The sequence below is a fragment of the Giraffa tippelskirchi genome, chromosome 5 (genome assembly GCF_054371585.1).
Source record: "Giraffa tippelskirchi isolate mGirTip1 chromosome 5, T2T-mGirTip1v1.2.pri, whole genome shotgun sequence".
In the NCBI taxonomy this organism is placed as follows: domain Eukaryota; kingdom Metazoa; phylum Chordata; class Mammalia; order Artiodactyla; family Giraffidae; genus Giraffa; species Giraffa tippelskirchi.
The window spans coordinates 166,038,926-166,059,155 of NC_137279.1; the positions used below are offsets into that span (position 1 = coordinate 166,038,926).

General features: G+C 45.4%; 1 protein-coding gene across 1 annotated transcript in view; it reads left to right on the plus strand.

Moving 5' to 3' along the window:
- The first annotated feature begins 13,121 nt into the window (after positions 1–13,121).
- DHCR24 (24-dehydrocholesterol reductase) overlaps positions 13,122–20,230 on the plus strand; it is a 34,149-nt gene continuing 27,040 nt past the window's right edge. The window contains exons 1-2 of the mRNA XM_081489128.1: positions 13,122–13,447; positions 18,008–18,163. Coding sequence (XP_081345254.1) covers positions 13,217–13,447; positions 18,008–18,163 — 387 coding nt within the window. The 5' untranslated portion in view covers positions 13,122–13,216. The remainder of the gene's footprint in view (positions 13,448–18,007; positions 18,164–20,230) is intronic.

Here is a 20,230-nt window from a genome sequence, read left to right on the forward strand (position 1 = left end):
CACAGGATGGACAGAGGCATTTCCAGCTAAGACAGAGCATCAGAAGTCACTGTGGCCTTAGTGGAACATGTTATATCTAGATTTGGACTTCCACAGTCTCCACAATCCGACAATGGGCCTGCTTTTATTTCCAGTTTAACTCAGGGCACAAGTGAAGTTTTACAAATTAAATACTCCCTTCATTCAGCCTAGCACCCTCAGGCATCTGGGAAGATAGAAAGAGCTAATCAGACTCTCAAAAGTTATTTAACTACGCTGGCTGTGGAAACTCATCAAACTCAATGGGTTTGCTCTTCTTCCCATCACCCTCTTGAGGACTCGAATAACCCCCACATCTAAGATCCATCTGAGCCAATGCATGCGTGGGTGCTAAGTCACTTCAGTCATATCTGATTCTGTGTGACCCTATGGACTGTAACCCCCCAGGCTCCTCTATCCATGGGATTCTCCAGACAAGAATACTGGAGTGGGTTGCCATGCCCTTCTCCAGGGGATCTTCCCAATCCAGGGATCAAACTTTGGGTTCTTTACACTAGTACCATCTGGGAAGCTCATCTGAGCCCATATGAAATTCTATATGGAAGGCCTTTTCTGAGAACAGATCTCCTAGTCAATCCAGAAACTCACTATCTGGCTCAATATCTCCTAGTATTAGGATTAACTCTCAAAAATATATGGGAATATCAAGACCCAAACCAGACTCTAATTTCACAGACACATCTGAAAACTTATTGCCTGGTAATTGAGTATATGTTAAGACTCTTCCACAGGATCAAAAACCACTAAGTGGTGGCAACCTGGACAGGGCCACACCCAGTCCTGCTGACCACCCGCACAGCAGCAAAGGCCCAAGGCTTCACCCCACTGGATTCACATATCCAGACTGAAAACAGCTCCTCCCCTGAGGAACCAAACCCCTGGGAGCAGAAAAGCTGCTGGACCTAGCGTATAGCTGTGAGCCTCTGGAAGTCCTCCACCTCCTTTTCAAAAAACAATCAGGTGGGGCTTCCCTGGTGTCTTGGTGTTAAAGTATCTGCCTGCCCATGCAGGAGACACTGGTTCGATCCCTGGTCCAGGAAGATCCCACATACCGCGTGGCAACGAAGCCCATGTGCCACTACTGCTGAGTCCACGCTCTAGAGCTTGGGAGTTGCAACTACTGAGCCCTCGTGCCACAACTACTGAAGCCCGTGTGCCCTAGAGCCTGTGTTCTGAAACAAGAGAAGTCACTGCAATGAGAGGTCCACATACCACAACAAAGAATAGCCCCTGCTCTCTGTGGCTAGAAGCCCACGTGGCAGTGAAGATCCAGCACAGCCAAAAATAAAATTAATTAATTAAAAAAAAGATCATGTGATGATCATTTTATTATCTTTTATTTATCTTACATTCTTGATCTTGAAAAACTGATTTTCAACCTTATTATTTTCCTTGTCATTTGTTGAACAATTTCACTCCTGTGGGTATTGTCACCCTTCCTTGTGGTACAGTCCCTGGTATTCCAGGGACTGCCTCGTTAAGATATCTAAGGCATTCCAAAAGTGGCATGGGTCTGACTCCAATAACAATAACTTCACTTCCTTCTAATACTAATGTACACTTCAAGATGGCTACTAAATCTGTTCTTTCCATTAACCCCTATACACCAGTTTTCAATTTCCCCTTTTGAATTCGATTTCTATTGGGCACTGCGGACAGACATAATTTCCCAGGAGCCTCAGTTACACCTCCAGCCCCACACTATCAGAGACAATACATATGACAACTAACATGGGACAAAATTCTCCAAGGAGACTTCCAATACTATTGACCAGACCATGTTCATTGCTTGTTAAACCTGGATTCCACAGATCCTTAGTTTAATAGGCTTGCTACTACTTGTCCTGAGCTTTTTTTTTTTTGCTTGCCCACATTCCATTCTACATATTGTCACAAGATGGACACTGCCTCCCCTTCTCTTAATATGACACTGCTATAGTTACTGGACTTTGCTTTCTTCCTTTCACTTCTCCATATCCTCACCATTCACTGACACCCACTCTAAATCAGGTTGCAAAGTTAACTAACACAACTGACTGCTGGATTTGCCCCAAGGAAATGCAAGACCTAGAGGTACTCTACTTATTGGCCCTCTCTATCTCCATTGAACAGTTATATAATCTATCAGGCCAATATTACAGGATGGATTATCTTTTATATGGAGGTCAAAGGCAAGTAGATCCTGACTCATTTGCCACAGGTTTAGCTGCCCATGTAGGCACTGCCTCCAAACTCAGGAAAGGCACAACTATGTTTTCAAAACCTGGATGGATGGAGACCCATATTGGGCTGGTTAAATGACTCACTTTGCGACTATACTCTCAACTTTAATCAGACTAGTCTAGAATGGGTTCCCTGGTCAGAGGATAATAAATACAATATGCATAAAGGTATATTGGGGAAACCTGAGGAAAAATGAAACCAAGAACTATATTAATGAGGACCACATCTCCATAAACAGCTCGGCCCTGAGAACTAAATATGTAGGCATAGGTATGACCACCAGACACCGACTTAGCCTATCTTCCCCACCATGTTCTCCTCCAAGGTATAACATAATACAGTTGAGCTTCAGAAATATATTATGCCAACCTCCCTATTGCATTCTTAATCAATCAGAATCCACATTCTCCCCTTTGTATATAGATAATTATTTCCTTAGAGTTTGGCCTTCCTAATATAGTCCCAGCCCATGAGATCCCAGCCTATTTCCAGAGAAAGATCCCCAACAAGTCAAGGCCTGTCTCTGGGGACCCACATGGGGGTATCTTTAAGGGGCACCAGATTTTCATTCCTATGTGGTAACGGGGTATATCTAGATCTTCGCACACACTGAAGGGGCACCTGCACAATTATTGCTGTGGTTCCAGAGGCATTCATTATGTCTACAAAAGACTCTCCCTCCTCAGGAAACATTCTCAATCTTGGGTCATTCCTCAAGGAAGCCCTAAGACCCATCCAGGAGAGACAGAGATGAGCCACTGATTGGGGAGGACATGCTCATGACAGCTCCATTCTTGAATGGCCTGAAATAATCCATAGTGTCTTTAGAGGATTTTTTTTTTTTTTTTTTGGTTTTGCAGGCATAGCTCTCTTAAAGAGGAGCATCCTCAATCTCACCAACATGGCCCAGGAATCTTGGAAGGCTACAGTAGCTGTCATTGAGGAACAACAGTCAGCTCTAGGCTCTCTAGCTGAGGTGATTTTACAGAATAGGAGGGCTCTTAACGTGATAGCAGACAAGGTCAGGGGTGTCTGTGCCTGACTAAATGAGATATGCTGCTTCTAGTAATATATTAATACCTCCAACCAAGTAGAAGAAGACCTTCAAATTCTAAAGACAAATATCAGATTAATAGAGGATTTAAAACAGAGGACAGGTCAGGGCCCCAGCTGGCTCTAAAGGCTTCTCTCTTCTATGGAGATCCAGATATGTACATGGATGTTGCCCTTGTTGGGACTATTAATACTAATAGCCTTTGCTTTATGGCTTGGTCCCTGCATCATTAACACATTATTTAAGTTTGTCTCCCAACAGATTCACAGGATTCAATTCCAGATGCTGTTACAACAAGGATATCAGCTGACTGATACATGGACTATGCTGGAAAAAGCTGCTTTGTCATTCCATGAACTCTCATCTCCCTCCACAAATGCACCCTGACAGAGAGCAGGTATCGGGATCCAGGACCCCATGATGCTCCTGTCTAGCAGGAAGAAGTCAGAGTGGTCTTCACCTCTTTCCCCAGTGACCTGGGTCCCCATGACCCGAGACTAGGATAGGCAGGTAGTTAGACATGAGAAGGGTGTTGAGGGGCCAAAGATTTGGCCTATACATAAGAAAAGGGGTGAATGTTGAATCCTGCCTAAGACCACAGATGTGAGCCCTTGTACTAAAGCCACAGAAGCAGAGCCCAGAACAAAGGTCACCTCCAAAGCTGACTGAGCTCCTTTGTAACCATTGCCAAAAGTATCTATGATCATCAAAAGCAGGCTTCCTGACCGCAAATTAGGCAAAACTGCCCACCCAAGTAGTCACCCTATAATGCCCTAACCAATTACCTAATGCCAACCTTCCAACAGGAATTTCCTTTGTCCTGAGGCTATAAAAATTGTCTACCAACCCACAAAAACTGTCGACTCTCCCCGGCCTGCCAGGAGTTGTTGGCCCGCTGCATTCACAGTGCCCATGTCATCTTTGCTCTTTGTTCTTAATAAACTCATTCCTTTCTGCAATATTCTATGTCTGGAAATTCTTTTCCAACTCACGTTTAGACTGCCTCAACACCAGCCAGGAGTCTTGGTCAGAGAAATCCCTAGTCAAGGAATATTAGAACAAGGCCTAGCAGCCGACAGGACCATTTGTCCTGAGGATCTTTACTTCAAGATTCCTTGTAGCAGCACCAGCTGCCCAAGCACTTGGTAGTTGAAGCAAGGACCCAACAAATTTCTTTGAGTCAATGGACTCGATTTCTTAGGGTAAGTCCACCCAATTCAGTAGTCGATTCATTTGTTTGTGGTTTTCTGTGCTCTTTTGTGTTATGAGTTAATAGACTTGATATTGCAGGGTAAATCACTCTGGTATGCCCACCAGGAAGACATTCCCCCTCAGTTTTGGCTTTTCCTTTATGGGACAAGCCAATTAGATTGGGATACCCTGTGGTGGAGGTGAATTGTTGATTGTACCTGAGTTAGAACCAGTTCACTGAGGAACTAGTTCTTGCAGGAGGCAAGCCTGCCCTAATTGGAATTAGTTCATTTGTTTTGTAGGGTAAAGTTTATTTACCTGAGTTGGGAACTGATTCAGTTAGAGCCAGTTCACTGGGGAACTAGTTCTTGTGGAGGTAGGCAGCCTGGTTAGAATTAGTTTATTTGTTTTGTAGGGTAAGTTTATTTATCTGAGCTGGGAACCAATGCTGGAATCTGTGTCATTTTTGTTGGTATTTGCCTATGTGTTTTGTGTTATCAAGGGCTTCCCTCATAGCTCAGTCGGTAAAGAATCTGCCTGCAGTGCAGGAGACCAGGGTTTGTATTTCCGGATTGGGAAGATCCCCTGGAGAAGGAAATGGCAACCCACTCCAGTATCCTTGCCTGGAAAATCTCATGGACAGAGGAACCTGGTGGGCTGCAGTCCATGGGTTGCAAAGAGTTGGGTACGACTGAGCGACTAATGCTTACTTTTGCGTTATCAAACTTACAGAAATGCAAAGTATTCCATCTATCCCAAAGGAGAGCCCTTTGGGGCATACATTAGATAAATGGGCAAAATATAGCCATGAGCCTAGGACTAAGGAAAACATGTCTACTACTGTATATTGTAAATACTGCAGTGAGCAGAGTGAGTTTGGACTCTGCAACACTTTGTAACTGTGGTTCTCAGACTTGAGTGTCAACATCACATGGAGGAGGGCTTTGTGAGAGCACAGCCTGCTGGGCCACCTGCAGAATTTTTGCATCTGTAACCAGTTCCCAGGTGGTGGTGCTACTGCTGGCCCGGGCCCACACTTGGCGAATTTATGCTCCAGAGAGCAGTAGTTTCAAAATTCCAGGTCCACTTGGCTGGCCCATAACAATGCTTCCAGAAGGTGCAGGAAAGTCAGAAAAATCATGAAATGCAGCAAGCAAGAGTTTTGCAATACCAAATGTGCTCAATTTAAAGGACTGTCCCTTAGTCTGAGACTGTGACTTTCCTACTTTCTCTGACGTTATAATTTTCTGCCTTTCGTGGAAAGATAATAACAGATAGTGGTTTTCTCATTAGTTTGTTCCTGGGTCTCTTTCAGTTTAGTTCAGTTCAGTCACTCAGTTGTGTCTGACTCTTTGCGACCCTATGGAATGCAGCACCCAGGCTTCCCTGCCCATCACCAACTACCAGAGCATGCTCAAACTCACGTCCACCCAGTCAGTGATGCCATTCAACCATCTCACCCTCTTTCACCCCCTTCTCTTCCTGCCCTCAATCTTTCCCAGTATCAGGGTCTTTTCAAATGAGTCAGTTCTTCACAACAGGTGGCCAAAGTATTGGAGCTTCAGCTTCAGTGTCAGTCCTTCCAATGAATATTCAGGACTGATTTCCTTTAGGATGAACTGGTTTGATCTCTGTGCTGTCCAAGGGACTCTCAGGAGTCTTCTCCAATACCACAAAATAACAAGTTGGCAACCCTGGTCATGGTCTTCAGTTTTTAAAAACATCTTTTTGGTCCATGTACTTTTAAAATCCAGGACATACTGCTCTTGTGCATATAAGAGCTTAGTCTGAGTTTCTCTAAGAGGTGCCGTCCAAAGTTAAGCTCAGGGGTCTTTTAAAAAGGCATTACACGCCTCCTTGCCTGGCTGAACAGCTTACTCAGAACATATCTGACCTTTTATTGATGCTTCAAGTGATTATTATGGACATCTGTTACTATAAAGAACTGTCAAGCCCACAACCATGCCCTCAGGAAGGCTGCTTAGCAAAGGACCATTTGTCCCTCATTAAACCACCCAGACTGTTTTTCTGTTGTGTGTAAGCTATCCTGCTCCCTCTGCAATTCACTCTTACCCCATCTCACTGTTGCCTGTGCTTCCACCTACTACCCACAGAATGTCACGCCACCAAGCTTATTAAATCAGTGGTTTCATTTTACATATTAAGTCAGTGACTGTGACTTTGGGACCATTTATTTCTGCCAAGGAATGAAGCCATAGGCCTAGAACACAGTCAAAGAGATTTACCTCTATCTTCTGGAAGATGATGACAGATAATATTCACTGGGAATTTACCACATGTCAGGACTTGTCTAGAGTGGTCAAGTAACTAGCCCAGGGTTAATATATGGAGGAGTCAGAACTATGGAAATGAGGTTGGTACTGCTAACCTCTACTCCAGGCTTCCCTGGTGGCTCAGACAGTAAAGAATCTGCCCACAATGTGGGAGATGTGAGTTTGATCCCTGGGTTGGGAAGATCCTCTGGAGAAAGGAATGGCTACCCACTCCAGTATTCTTGCTTGGAAAATTCCAGGGATAGAGGAGCGTGGCAGTCCATGGGGTCACAAAGAGTCGGACACAACTGAGCAACTAACACTTCCACCTGCCTTTAGGGGTTTTTTTCCACTGGTGAGTGACTGGAGATCTGAGCACTGACTAAATGAAGATTCACAGATGTTAGTCTTTGTAGTGTTACTTAATTTGCTGATAAGTTTTAAGAGATGTTCTGATTTTGTTGGGAGAAACAGAAATGATTCTGATTCAAGAATCAAGCTAGGGAAAAGCTGACTTAGAGACACTGGCTCTGTGGCACTGGGCAACTAGGAGACAGCCCTGTTGTCCCCAGGAGCTCACAGTCCAGCTGCAAGAGAGGAAAGTAGGACTGGGTATGGGAAGAGAGAAGCAGGAAACTGCTTATTTTGTTAAGAAGTTTTACTCTGCTTTGGCCTGCTGACCTATATGCTTTTGGCCTTTGTTGAAATCGAACAAAGTCAGGACCCACACCAGTTGTGTGTGCCTGGTTCATGATAGTTTTCTTAGAAGATCAAGTGCCAGCACCTTATTTTCCTTGTCCAGCTCCTTTACCTCTCCAAACACTGATATATCAAGGGCACATCAATGCCTAATTTACAGTATTATTTTGAAGGTTATATTAAGGTGATGGATGTCATGCCTGACCTGATACAACAGGTGCTCAGTTCCTCTCCTTTTTCTCTTCTTCTTGTTCTGCCAGAAAAATTTCTCTCCTTTTTAAGTGTTCTGTGTAATTGGACCACTCATGAGGTTCACTCACGGATTTAGTCAGGGAGCTAAGAGTCTGCAAGCTGTGTGGCACAGCCAAAAAAGAGAAAACTTAGATGCAACGAAACCTGGAAATATTGTTGTTTATACAGGTTGCTTGTTAAAATAAAATTCTGAGTATATTACTCTGAAATTTTTAATGGTTTTTCTAGCCCCCAATTGAAGTACAGAATCAGTACCATAGCCTGGCTCCTGCCTGCCTCCTCCACTCTTCTTTCCTTAAGCTCCAGCCACACAGGACTTTTTCCTATGGGTCCTCCCAGGCCCAAGGTCTTCCTTCCAAGAGGCTATATCCTCCATCTTGACCAGTCTCACCCCCAATTGTTGCCTGGGTGGTATCTGTTCACTTTTCAGGTTTGTCAGGCAAACTGTCCGCTTCTCCCCCAGACAAGATCTTGTTAAAATGAAGATTCTGATTCTGTCAGTCCAGGGTGGAGTCTAAGGTTCTGCATTTCCACCAATCTCCCAGGTGATTCCGATGCTGTCAGTCCAACAACCACATTTTGAGTAAGAGGCTTTGGACCTCATGAAGTCCCTTGTTCCTCGACTGTGCAACTTGTGTAATGCGTTCAAAAACATGGATGATAACGAAATTCACGGGAACTTTGCCTATCATGACAAACTTTGAAAATAAAGATCCTTCAACAGAGGACTGATTAAATAAGTTAAGCCACACACCCACACACACACCTGTACACATACACACACATATACTTTGGAATATAAGGAAACCATTTTAAATGTCTATAGCTTATGGTTCATTTTTTATAAAGCAAATTATAAAGCTCACATTGAGTTGACCTTTAGGAAATTATGTATGTATGTATATGTATATGCTGCTAAGTCGCTTTAGTCGTGTCCGGCTCTGTGCGACCCCATAGACAGCAGCCCATCAGGCTCCCCCGTCCCTGGGATTCTCCAGGCAAGAACACTGGAGTGGGTTGCCATTTCCTTCTCCAGTGCATGAATGGGAAAAGTGAAAGTGAAGTTGCTCAGTCGTGTCCGACTCTTAGTGACCCCATGGACTGCAGCCTACCAGACTCCTCCATCCATGGGATTTTCCAGGCAAGAGTACTGGAGTGAGGTACCATCGCCTTCTCCATATGTATATGGGCCCAGAGTTATATCTAGGAAGATGTTTATTAATATGGGAAATTTAGTTGTCTCTTGATGATGAGCCATTTGAGGGAAGTGCAAGATTCAACCCACTGGGAATCAGATAGTACTGTAGTATATATTTAGTGAAAGAAATCCACATGTAAGTGGATTCATGCAGTTCAAACCCATGTTGTTCAAGGGTCAACTGTATATACACACATACATATAAAATACTAACAACTCTTCATGTGCTTCCATAGAACCCTATAATTCCTTATCATAGTACTTAACACATTGATTCACAATTGCCTATTCATTTGTCCAGGTCCTTCACAATGATCTGTCAGGGCAATGACTGTATCTAGTACATTGCACAATTACTGCATGTCAACAGTTACTGAATATATGGTTAATATCCATCTAAGAATGATTCCCCTCTTTCCCCCAGGATGTTGCTGTAATCTGATGGATCTCCTGGAACTGTGACCACTCTGGCCATTATCAGGGAAGCTAACCCAGGAAAGACAGAATAAGCAGAACAGGAAGAACAAGGTCTTTCAAGCTGTCATTGAGCCAATGACTTAACCAACTCTGGGTCAATCTACACTAGGACTTCTGGCCATATGAGAGAATAAACACCCTTGTTGTTGCTGGTGTTTGAGTTAGAAAACATCACCAGTGAGAGACTGAGTAAACAAAAGAATGAATGACTCTGACCACTAGCATAAGAAAGCCAACTCCCCTAGAATAGAGTTAAAGACTTGTCCTGGAGACTTCAAAAATTGCTTACTGTTCTTAAGACACTCAAGGTGATAAAACAAGCAAAGTCTTGATAATCTAGAAGCTAGATTACAGTTTTCTTATTTATTGTAGTTTTCTAGATAAACTGGACTTTTAGGCAAAAGCTGCACTTTGCAAGGAAAAAGGATCTCACTAGGGCTTCATTTAAAAACAAAGATAATATTCTTAGAGACATTTTAGAGTCAATACATATTTAATCCAATCTCCTAAATGTTAGCATATGTAAGCATAACTTAGAGACTTTTTTAAAAAGCTGACTTTTGGGCCTCACCTGGGGAGATTTTGATTCAGTGGGATGTGGTGGGATCCAGGAATCTGCATTTTAGCCAGTAATCTGATGTGGATTGTCTCAAAACACCCTTCAAGAAACTCTATTCTAAAGCTTCCACTTTGTATATCTATATCCTAACCACAAGAAATGATGTTTCACATAATAATCAAGGGAGCAGTTTCAAGTGATGGAAAGATCCAGAAGATGGGAGCCATATCTGGACTTCTCTGTTCACTAGAATAAGACACTGATCAGGCAAGTCTCTCAAGCTCTCTATGTCTGAATGTCTCCATTTATTAAAAACTCAGATTAACAGTTCTCTGCATTGCCAGTCCTCAGACTGGTTATAAAGACCAGAATGGTCTCAGTAGCTGTTCTGTAAAAATATAATAAAATGCTCTTTGTTAGAACTCTGGTGTTTACTGAGCTCCTTAATAAGTAAAATTATTTGTGTTATTTAGGGTCTATTCATTAAGCAAGAAATGAGGACTCACATTTTAGAAAGAGTGTTACATGGCCAAGCTGTAAAAGGGATTTTGCTTAATTCCCGGTTAACCTGAGTACTTGTTAACCAGAACATCCTATTCCTAAGCATTCTAACTAGGTTTCCATGGAAATAATACACATTTATTAACAATAATTTGTGAGTAGACTCCTTACCAAAGGGAGCTTCCTTGACTTGGGCAAAAATTAATGGGCCCAACAACCCACAGAACTGGAGAAACCGTATATCTGATAAAGGATAATATCTAAAGTACATGGAGAACTCCTAAAACTCAACAACAACAACAAAAACAAACAACCCATTCTAAATAGGCAAAGGATTTCATAGACATTTCTCCAAAGAAGACATAAGAATAGCCAAAAAGCACATGAAAAAGACATTCAACATCATTAATCAACAGGGAAATGCAAATCAAAACCACAATAAGATACTACCTCACAAATGTTAGGATGACTACTATCAAAAAACAAAATAGAAAGCAACAAATATTGGTCCAGCAACCGTGGAGCAATATGGCAGCTGAAAAATTAAACACAGAATTACCATATGATCCAGCAATTCCACTTCTGGATACACGCCAGAAGAATTAAAAGCAAGGTTTCAGAAAGATATTTGCACACCCTGTTTACAGCAAAATTATTCACAAGAGCTAAAACATAGGAGCAACCCAAGTGTCCATGGATGGATAAACAGATAAGCAAACTGTGGTACCTTAAAAAATGGAATATTATTCAGTCTTAAAAAGGAAAATAATTTTTTAAAAAGTCAAAATTATTAATGAAGTATTTTGCATTCTCTTTTTTGTACTGTCTTTGAAATCCAGTTCGTGTTTTACACTGAAAATGTCTCAGTCTGGACTAACCGCATACCAGTAGCTAGTAGCTATTGTGTAAGAGTGTACAGGTCTAGATGATTCACTTTTGAAACCCAGTGCAAACACCCCTATTTGATTTTGATCTTTCAATGTTCAAGCCTCTATCTATATTCTTCACTCATTCATTGGTCAGCAAACACTGGCATGTCCACTGTGCACCAAGTATTATGCTAGAAAGTGGAAATACAGTCTGTGACGGTGAGAGACACTCAGAGATGGTTATGAAATAATATAAAAGAATCGTGACATAGCATGTTATTGTTGTTGTTGAGTCTCTTAAGTCAGAGTCCAACTCTTTTGCAACCCCATGAACTGTAGCTCACCAGGTTCCTCTGTTCACAGGATTTCCCAGGTAAGAATACTGGAGTGGATTGCCATTTCTTCCTCCGGGAGAATCTTCCCCACCCAGGGATCAAATCCATGTCTCCTGCATTGGCAGGTGGATTCTTTACCACTGAACCAACCAGGGAAGCCCCATGACACAGAATAGACAAACTCTTATTTTATGGGCACCTCAAAGGGGAAGGATATGTAGTTTTGGAGGTGGCCCTGAGCTGACTTCAAGGACCTGTAATGTTAGCTCCATGAATAGAATGGCAAAGGGCATGCCAGAGGTGTCAGCTTGAACAAAGGCCTGAAATAAGGGATGGGGGTCCCTGGCAACCACTAAAGAGTGCCTGTTAGGGCAAAGGTGAAAAAGGAAAGTGGGGAGGTAAGCAGAGCCAGTGAAAGGCCTAGTGAGTCATGTTTGGCTTCTGAAATTAAAAAAAAAAAATCTACACTTCCTAAAATTTAAGAAGTAACTCTCTCTCTGCAGGATCGTGTTGAATGCAAATGACACTGGATTTAAGCTATTGCTGGCAACAGTCGCGCTCCTCTGGATTAGCTCCTCCAAGAGGGCAGGGCCATCTGCTATGCTCACCACCTTGCCCCAGTGTCTGCAACACTGCCTGGCAGAGAGAGCGCTAGAAGTTTACAGAGCCGGTTCCTTCCTTCAGTCCTTTCCCCAAGTCTTCCCCTTCCGCTCAGTCCCGCGGGAGAGGGGGAAGGGCGCCAGCCCTAGCCCGAGCTTCGAAAGTCCTCCGTTCAGAGGCAGGCCTCACCCTTCTAGGATGTTTCCTCATCTATAAAATGGGTTCACAACTACCCGCCGCGCCAGGCTGTTGCGTAACTCAAATGAATTAGAGAAAGCGCCTGGAAAAAGGAAAAGGTGCACTTTTTGGCTTTGAGGGTAGACTGACTTGACCTGTGGACTTCAAGTCCAGGTTTCCACCCTCCCTGGCCCAGATGGGCATCCTCGGCCAAAGTGCAGGGTGATCGATCCCAGAGCGTGGGACGCCCAGATCCGACACCCTGGGAGGTAACCCTACGCGTGACTGCTTAACGCGCCTCTCGATGAGGCGCCACCTAAGGAGAAGGGGTGGAGGTTGCAACCGCTCCCCTCGGTGTTGGGGCTACTCTTCAGTTTCCAGGGCCTGGACGTCCGAATCCCGCAGCCCGCGCCCCGTAGATCCCCGCAGAGCTGAGCGCCGCAGACCCCTCCAGCACGCGGGTCCCCGACCACCCCCTCCCAGCGCGTCCGAGAGGAGAAGAGGGTGGAGCGGACAGACTCCCGCAGCCAATAAAATCAGCGGGTTCCTGGTCCGATCCCCGGCGCGGCTCGCCATTGGTCGCCACCCGGGTCTCGGCCCACCGAACCTTTGCGACCCGAGCCAATCGCTAGACGGCGAGGGGTCCTTAGGCTCGCGGGGAGCCGGCGGCGGGCGGCTGTGATTGCAAGCAGGCGCGGAGCCGGTGGCGGTGACAAGCGGCGCGAGCCCGCAAACCCCTTCCCCCGTGCGGCGCGCCACTGGCTCCACCATGGAGCCCGCTGTGTCGCTGGCCGTGTGCGCGCTGCTCTTCCTGCTCTGGGTTCGCGTGAAGGGGCTGGAGTTCGTTCTCATCCACCAACGCTGGGTGTTTGTGTGCCTCTTCCTCCTACCTCTCTCGCTCATCTTCGACATCTACTACTACGTGCGCGCCTGGGTGGTGTTCAAGCTCAGCAGCGCGCCGCGGCTGCACGAACAGCGCGTGCGGGACATCCAGAAGCAGGTGAGCGGCGCCGGGTGGGGCGGGAGCCAGGCGCGAAGTGGCGCGCGGCGCGGAGCAAGGGCTTCCCTGACGAGGTGGCATTTGAGCGAGATTTGAACTAAACAGAAATGTGATGGGGGGGGGGGAGCTGCTTCCTGAGAGGGAACGGAGTAAGCAAAGGCGTTGGATAGAACATTGCTTCGACATTCATGGAATGCCTACCGTGCGCAGAGTACGTGCGGGTTATCCGGAGAGATGGAAAGAATCATACTCAGGTAGCTCTCACCAGGCCCAGATGATTTCAGAGGAGGAGCGGGGCTTCAAGGAAGTGCATCTGGCGCTGGTGAGTGGGAAGTAGCGGGAATGACCCGGGGAACGTGTGAGCGTGAGGAGAGGGGCGGAAGGTCCGAAAGTCAGTGTGAAGCTAGGTTGCTGGCGGGGCCTTCAGTTTGGAGTTGACTCTGTAGCAAGGAGCTTTTCACGTGCTTAGATTAGAGAACTAAAGTGACTAAAGAAGGTAGCACCACAGCAGGGTGGGGAGCCTCGCAGACCCTGAGCCAGGCTCTCACTCTTAAGAAGGCAGTGTTCTCCCCCATGTCAGCGCTCACACAACCCGTACGCCTGCTGCAGCTCACAGCTGGGCCTCCTCCTTCTATGCCATCGCCAGAATGGACATCAGGCATGAAAATCAGGCCTGGGCAGTTTCTTGGCGCCCTCTGCCCTGCCGTATGTTCCTCTCTTACTGGCCTCAGGTTGTACAGAGCTTCTGTTTCCTGCTGCCACCCTCACCCACAGGTGTTGTAGCCTCCATGTTCTGTTTGCTGCTGGCTGAGTGCTGCCGATAAGAGCGAAGACGAACGCGGAGAGCCATTGCCAGGAGGGACTGACCGTGGACTCGGTGGGAGCAGGCAGCATCTGGAAGCCCTTTACTCTGGCTGCCATGGATTGTGCTAGTCACAGTCACAGCTCCAGAGCCCTCCCTACTTTCGGTCTCGAATGCACCCTGTTTCCCAGTTCTTTCTATGTGCTCAGATTCTCAATTTCCCTGCTTATCTCCCCTATCAGAGTGTGAGCTCCTTGAAGGCAGACTGCTGACTCCTCTCTGTCCCATGAGCCTTGGCCCAAAGCAGCGCAGTGAGCACTTATGAACCTAAGCTAGACCAAAGGGCTTCCCCAGTGGCTCTGTGGTAGAGAATCTTCCTGCAATGCAGAATCCCTGGGTCAGGAAGGTCCCGTGGAGAAGGAAATGGCAACCCTCTCCAGTATTTTTTTCCTGGGGAATCCCATGGACAGAGGGAGCCTGGCAGGCTACAGTCAGTCCGTGGAGTCACAAAGAGTTGGACACGACTGAGCGACTAAACAGCAACATTAGGGAGAAAGACAAGGGGCCTTACCAGACCAACCTGCTGCTATGGCCCTACCCTGTGCCACACTTTGTGCCACTGATGTTCATTATTTTTCATCCTCACCGCAATACTGATAGGTCTTTGGGGTTTTTTTTTTTGGTGGCACTTTTTCCTGGACTATAAGTTTTTGTTTCTTCGGTTTCTTCTGGGGTATCCTTTTCTTTTGTGCAACATCCTCTTCTGGTTTAAGAACAATCTGCTCTTTATCAGTAACGATCATCTCAGTAAGGCAGAGAGAGTTCATGTACAGATCGATCCGACCGTGAGCTCTGTTAGTCCTGAGCTGCATCTTGAGGCTCAATGACCAGAAGAGCTACATCTAAGTCCTTAAATTCACCATTACTCTCTGCATTTTTGAGCATGTGCAGTAAGGATTCAGCACTCTTTTTTGAGCCACCAACCCTGTGTCCAGCCCCACTGTTTGGCCTGGGCCCACGTACAAGCTCCACCATTGTAACAGCAGAATGGCACACATTGCTTCTGTAGAGTGACATCCTTCAGATACTTGGTGGCTTTTCGGATATGTATACTCTTAATGGCCTGGGCAGTTTCACAGGTGTGCTTAAAGTGAACACGAAGGTTCAAACCTCTTGATTTGCATGATTTTGTGGGGTTTTCTGGGTCGAGTAAATAATAAACCATTTTCAGAGGTCCTCTGGCCACTTACCAGAAAAGGACCACCCTGGGAGATCTTGCACCTGTTCTACAGATGGAAAATATATTGAGACTCAAACTGTGAGTCATGTGCCTAAGATGATATAGCTAGTAAATGTGTCTGGAACCCAGGTCAACTCGATCTCTGAACCTGAACTCTGACATTTCTTCTTTCCCAACCCTTTCCATTCTACCAGGGTCTGGTTCTGTTGCCTCATACCTGGAATGTGGTGATAGCTACCTGACCGGTTGCCCGTTTCCTGGGCCCTGCCCCCCTCTCTCTGGCTTGCCCTGCCATAAGGGCATGGTGCCACAGGATTCAGAGAAGGCAATGGCACCCCACTCAAGTACTCTTGCCTGGAAAATCCCATGGACGGAGGAGCCTGGTAGGCTACAGTCCATGGGGTCACTAAGAGTCAGACACGACTGAGCAACTTCACTTTCACTTTTCCTTTTCATGCACTGGAGAAGGAAATGGCAACCCACTCCAGTATTCTTGCCTGGAGAATCCCAGGGACGGCAGAGCCTGGTGGGCTGCCGTCTGTGGGGTCGCACAGAGTCGGACACGACTGAAGCGACTTAGCAGCAGCAGCAGCAGCAGCAGCAGCCACAGGATTGCCTCCCTGCCCAAAATCTTGGTTGGCTCCTGTCAGGATCCATCCCAACCAGTGTTTCAGGCTTGATGAACTCCACATTCATCTCATGTTCCCATCCCATCCTCCACCCCCCAGTTCCCATTCCTGGCTGCATGCAGCTCTCCCAGTGCATCCTGCCCACCTCCAGGCTTGTATTAAGTCCTGGGACTGCAGAGTTGGGCAGGGGCAAAGTCTGCTCGGTCACCCCCTACTCATAGGAATCACTTCCTCAGTTACACCCCTCTGTGCAAAACCTCTGCTTCACATGGGACCCTGGCCTCTCTGATCATAGAACAGTTCTTCCCCATGTTGCCTGATGAGTTTCAATGCAGCCTGTTCTAGGACTCTCGATTGCAAGTGACAGAAACTCAACTCCAACTGGCTTGAGCAAAAGGGGACTTTATTGACCCAGGTCTTGAAAGTCCAGAAGTAGGACTTGCTGGGAAGTCCAGTGGTTAAGACTCTGCCCTTACTCTGAGTTTCCAATGCAGGGGGCATGAGTTTGACCCCTGGTCTGGGAACTAACATTCCCACCTGCCACAGGGTCTGGTCAAAAAAAGAGAGAAAAGTCCAGGAATAAAAGCGGCTCAGACTTCACTAGATCCAGCATCAGTCTCTGTCTTTCCACCCAGCTGTCATTCTTGGCTCTGCTTTGCTCTGAGTTGACTTCATTCTCGGGGAGGCTGTCTCCCTGCAGGGGCCCCAGCAGTGTCTGGCTTATATCCAGCCAGCCTAGCAACTCCAGTAAAGTGAGAGGGCCTCTTCTGGAATTGGTCTTAATTGGCTTAACTTGGATCATAGGCCCGTCCCTTAACTGGTCACTGTGGCCAGGGGGATGGAGTCAGACCTCAGTCATGTGCCCACATCTCTGGGGGCAGGGGGCAGTCGGCGTCACCCGGACCAAAGGAAGATGGGACTGTTGGAAGCAGATGAAGAGGACGTGGATGGTCACAGGTCACAGCAGCAGATGTTCACCTCCCTGACATTTTCCATCAGCAAGAAGGGAATGCTTCCTCCCATGTTCCTCCTGAGCCATTTGTTCTCTGTGTTTTGTGCTCTGGTCACTTACAGCAGAGCTTTAGCAAAAGTTCTTCCTTCCATGTCTGGCGGTGAATCTGGCCTCCTTTGCTGGCTCCCTCCCGCTCGGAGTGATACATGAGTTAACATGCACAGATGCTTAGAACAGGGCTTGGCACATAATCAGCTTCTGTAAGTGTTAGCTGTTACTCCGTTGCCTATTAATACAAGCCCGTTTATCCTTCCAGGCCTGAAGTTGGGTGGTCCTGATAGTGAATCTGGGCTTTGCCCTTCAGCAGTTGTGTAATGTTGGGCAAGTTATTTTAACTCTCATTTTCTTCATCTGCAAAAGGAGGCAGGTCATCCCAACCACCTGGGTTGTTGTGAGAATTAAATGAGGCAAGACACGACAGGTGCCTGGTGCAGCGAGGGCAGCTAGTAGATATTGGGTTGACCAAAAAATTTGTTTGGGTTTACGTGAAAGCCTGAACGAACTTTTCGGCCAACCTAATAGTTACCATTTGTGTGGTTGTTATTATTTCCAATACAATACCTGTCCTGAACTTTGCAGTAGAATAAATGTTTTCAAAGCACTTTGATCCTGCTTTCCAGCTCTTTCTTCATTTTGCTTTGCGGTGTGGCAACACTTTGACCTTTCTGTCGGCCTCGCTAGCCAAGGAGAGTCCAGAGGGTAAGGCCAGTGGGCCTTTCATCATTCCACTCCTCCTGGTATCTGGAAGGATTCAGGCGTCAGTAAATGATTACTGACAAGAGAAGACACCATTCCCCGCCCCTTCTCCTGAAGGCAGGGCTATAAGCTGCCAGAGGATCCCTGGGGGGGCCAGCTCAGCCTCTGCTCGTGTCTACAGGTGCGGGAATGGAAGGAGCAGGGCAGCAAGACGTTCATGTGCACAGGGCGGCCTGGCTGGCTCACCGTCTCACTGCGGGTTGGAAAGTACAAGAAGACACACAAAAACATCATGATCAACCTGATGGACATTCTGGAGGTGGACACCAAGAAACAGGTGAGAGAAGTGGCATGGTTCTCTGGCTCTGGGAGTGGGTGGGGCACTGCCTCTGGTGCAGACGACTCACGGGGAGGTAATTTTAGTCAAACGCATCTCAGAGTGAACAGGACCAAGGCCCTTGGTCATCACAGAAGGCTGTGCCCACCATTGTCATCCTGCAGAGCCTCACAGCTATGGAAGAAATTGGTCATAGCCCCATCTCACAGGTGGGCAGACTGAGAGCTCAGGGCGATTCTTGGATTTTCTGCCACTCCACAGGAAGACAGGGATGGGGAAATCATGGGCAAAAATGAACCTGTTTACCTCTTCCCAGTGAGGAAGTGTGCTGGTGAAAATGGGGCTGTGGAGGTAGCTCAGACGATAGGCCTCGTTCCAAGCTTTCTGGGGCCTCACTAGTTAATAGCCTTAGATGTGTGCAACCTCTTTGGTCTATCTAGGATTTCTAGTACTTGAAACCAGCCTCTCAGAAAAGGGAAATAAACTTAAAGACAACAGAGAAAGAGAGGGACATTATATCACAACTTTATTTTTAATCAAAGACAATATGATATCCAATAGTAGGGAGTTGTTAGATATGGTATATCCACATGATGGTGTTTTGTTGTGACGCCTTGTCCAAGTTACTTAATTTGCCTGTGCCTTTTCCTCCCCCTTCACAGCTTTATTGACGTATAATAAACTGTACATAGAGTTTTTATACATAGAACATGTATCATGCACCCTCTCTTTTTTTTGTATGGCTTCTTTCACTCAGCATAATTATTCTGAGATTCATCCATGTATCCGAAGTACATTGTTTTATTGCTGTGTAGTATTCCAATCACAGCTTGTTTATCCTTTCACTTATTGATGGACATTTGGGTTGTTTCCAGTTTGGGTCTATTACAAGTAAAAGGGTGAGGAACATTTGGATATAGTCCAAATCGTTGTGTGGACATTTGCCCTTTTTTGAGGTAAATACGAGGCATTGGAGTTGCTGGGTCATATGGTAGGTGTATGGTTAACTTTCTAAGAAACTACCAAATTATTTTCTAAAGTAGTTGTAACATTTACATCTCCACAAGTGTTCTAGTTGCTCCATATCATTGTAAACTTGGTATAGTTAATTTTAGCCATTCAATTGTTGTAGGTATCTCAGTGTGATTTTTAACTGTTAATGACTAATGAATGATGTTGGGCATCTCTTCATGTGCATATTTGCTGTTTATATGTCTGTGGTGAAGTACTTGTTCAAGTCTTTTGATAAAAATTTTTAATTGGGTTGTTTGTTTTCTTACTATGTATTCTAGAAACAAGACCTTCACCACATATACAGTTTGCATATATTTTCCCCAGGTGTTTGGCTTCTCTTTTGAAAACCAGAAGTTGTTTTAATTTTGATGAAGTCCAGTTTAGTAATTTCTTTTATAGATTGTGCTTTTAATGTTTGATTTAAAAAATCTTACCCTACTCCATGTCTTAAAGGTTTTCTCTTCTGTTTTCTTCCAGAAGTATTATATTTTTAGGGTTTATGCTTAGAACTATGATTCATTTTGAGTTAATTTTTGCATTTGATATGAGATATGGGTCCAAAATTTTTTTTTGCACATGGATTTCCAATTGTTCCAGCCTCTTTTGTTGAAAAGACAATCCTTTCTCCACTGAATTGCATTTGCACCTTTGCTGAAATCAGTTGTCCCTATTTACAGGTCTTTTTCTGGACTCTGCTGTTCTGTTGATCTATTTGCCTATCTGTATGCCAAGAACACATTGTCTTGAATACTATAGCTTTATACTAGTAAGTCCAAAGTAATGAGTTGGGAAGTATTCCTTCCTTTTCACTTTTCTGGATGAGTTTGTATAGAATTGGTTTTCTTTATTTAAAAGTCAGTGGAATTAACCAGTGAAGCCGTCTGAGCCTGGAGTTCTCTTTGTAAGCAAGTTTCTAACTACAAATTAAGTTTTTTTAAAAATAGATATAGGGCTCTTCAATTTGTTTGTTTCTTCTTGGTGAGCTTTGGCAGTTTGTGTCTCTGAAGGTGTTTGTCCGTTTCATTGAGTTGTATAGTTGATTGACGTAAAGTT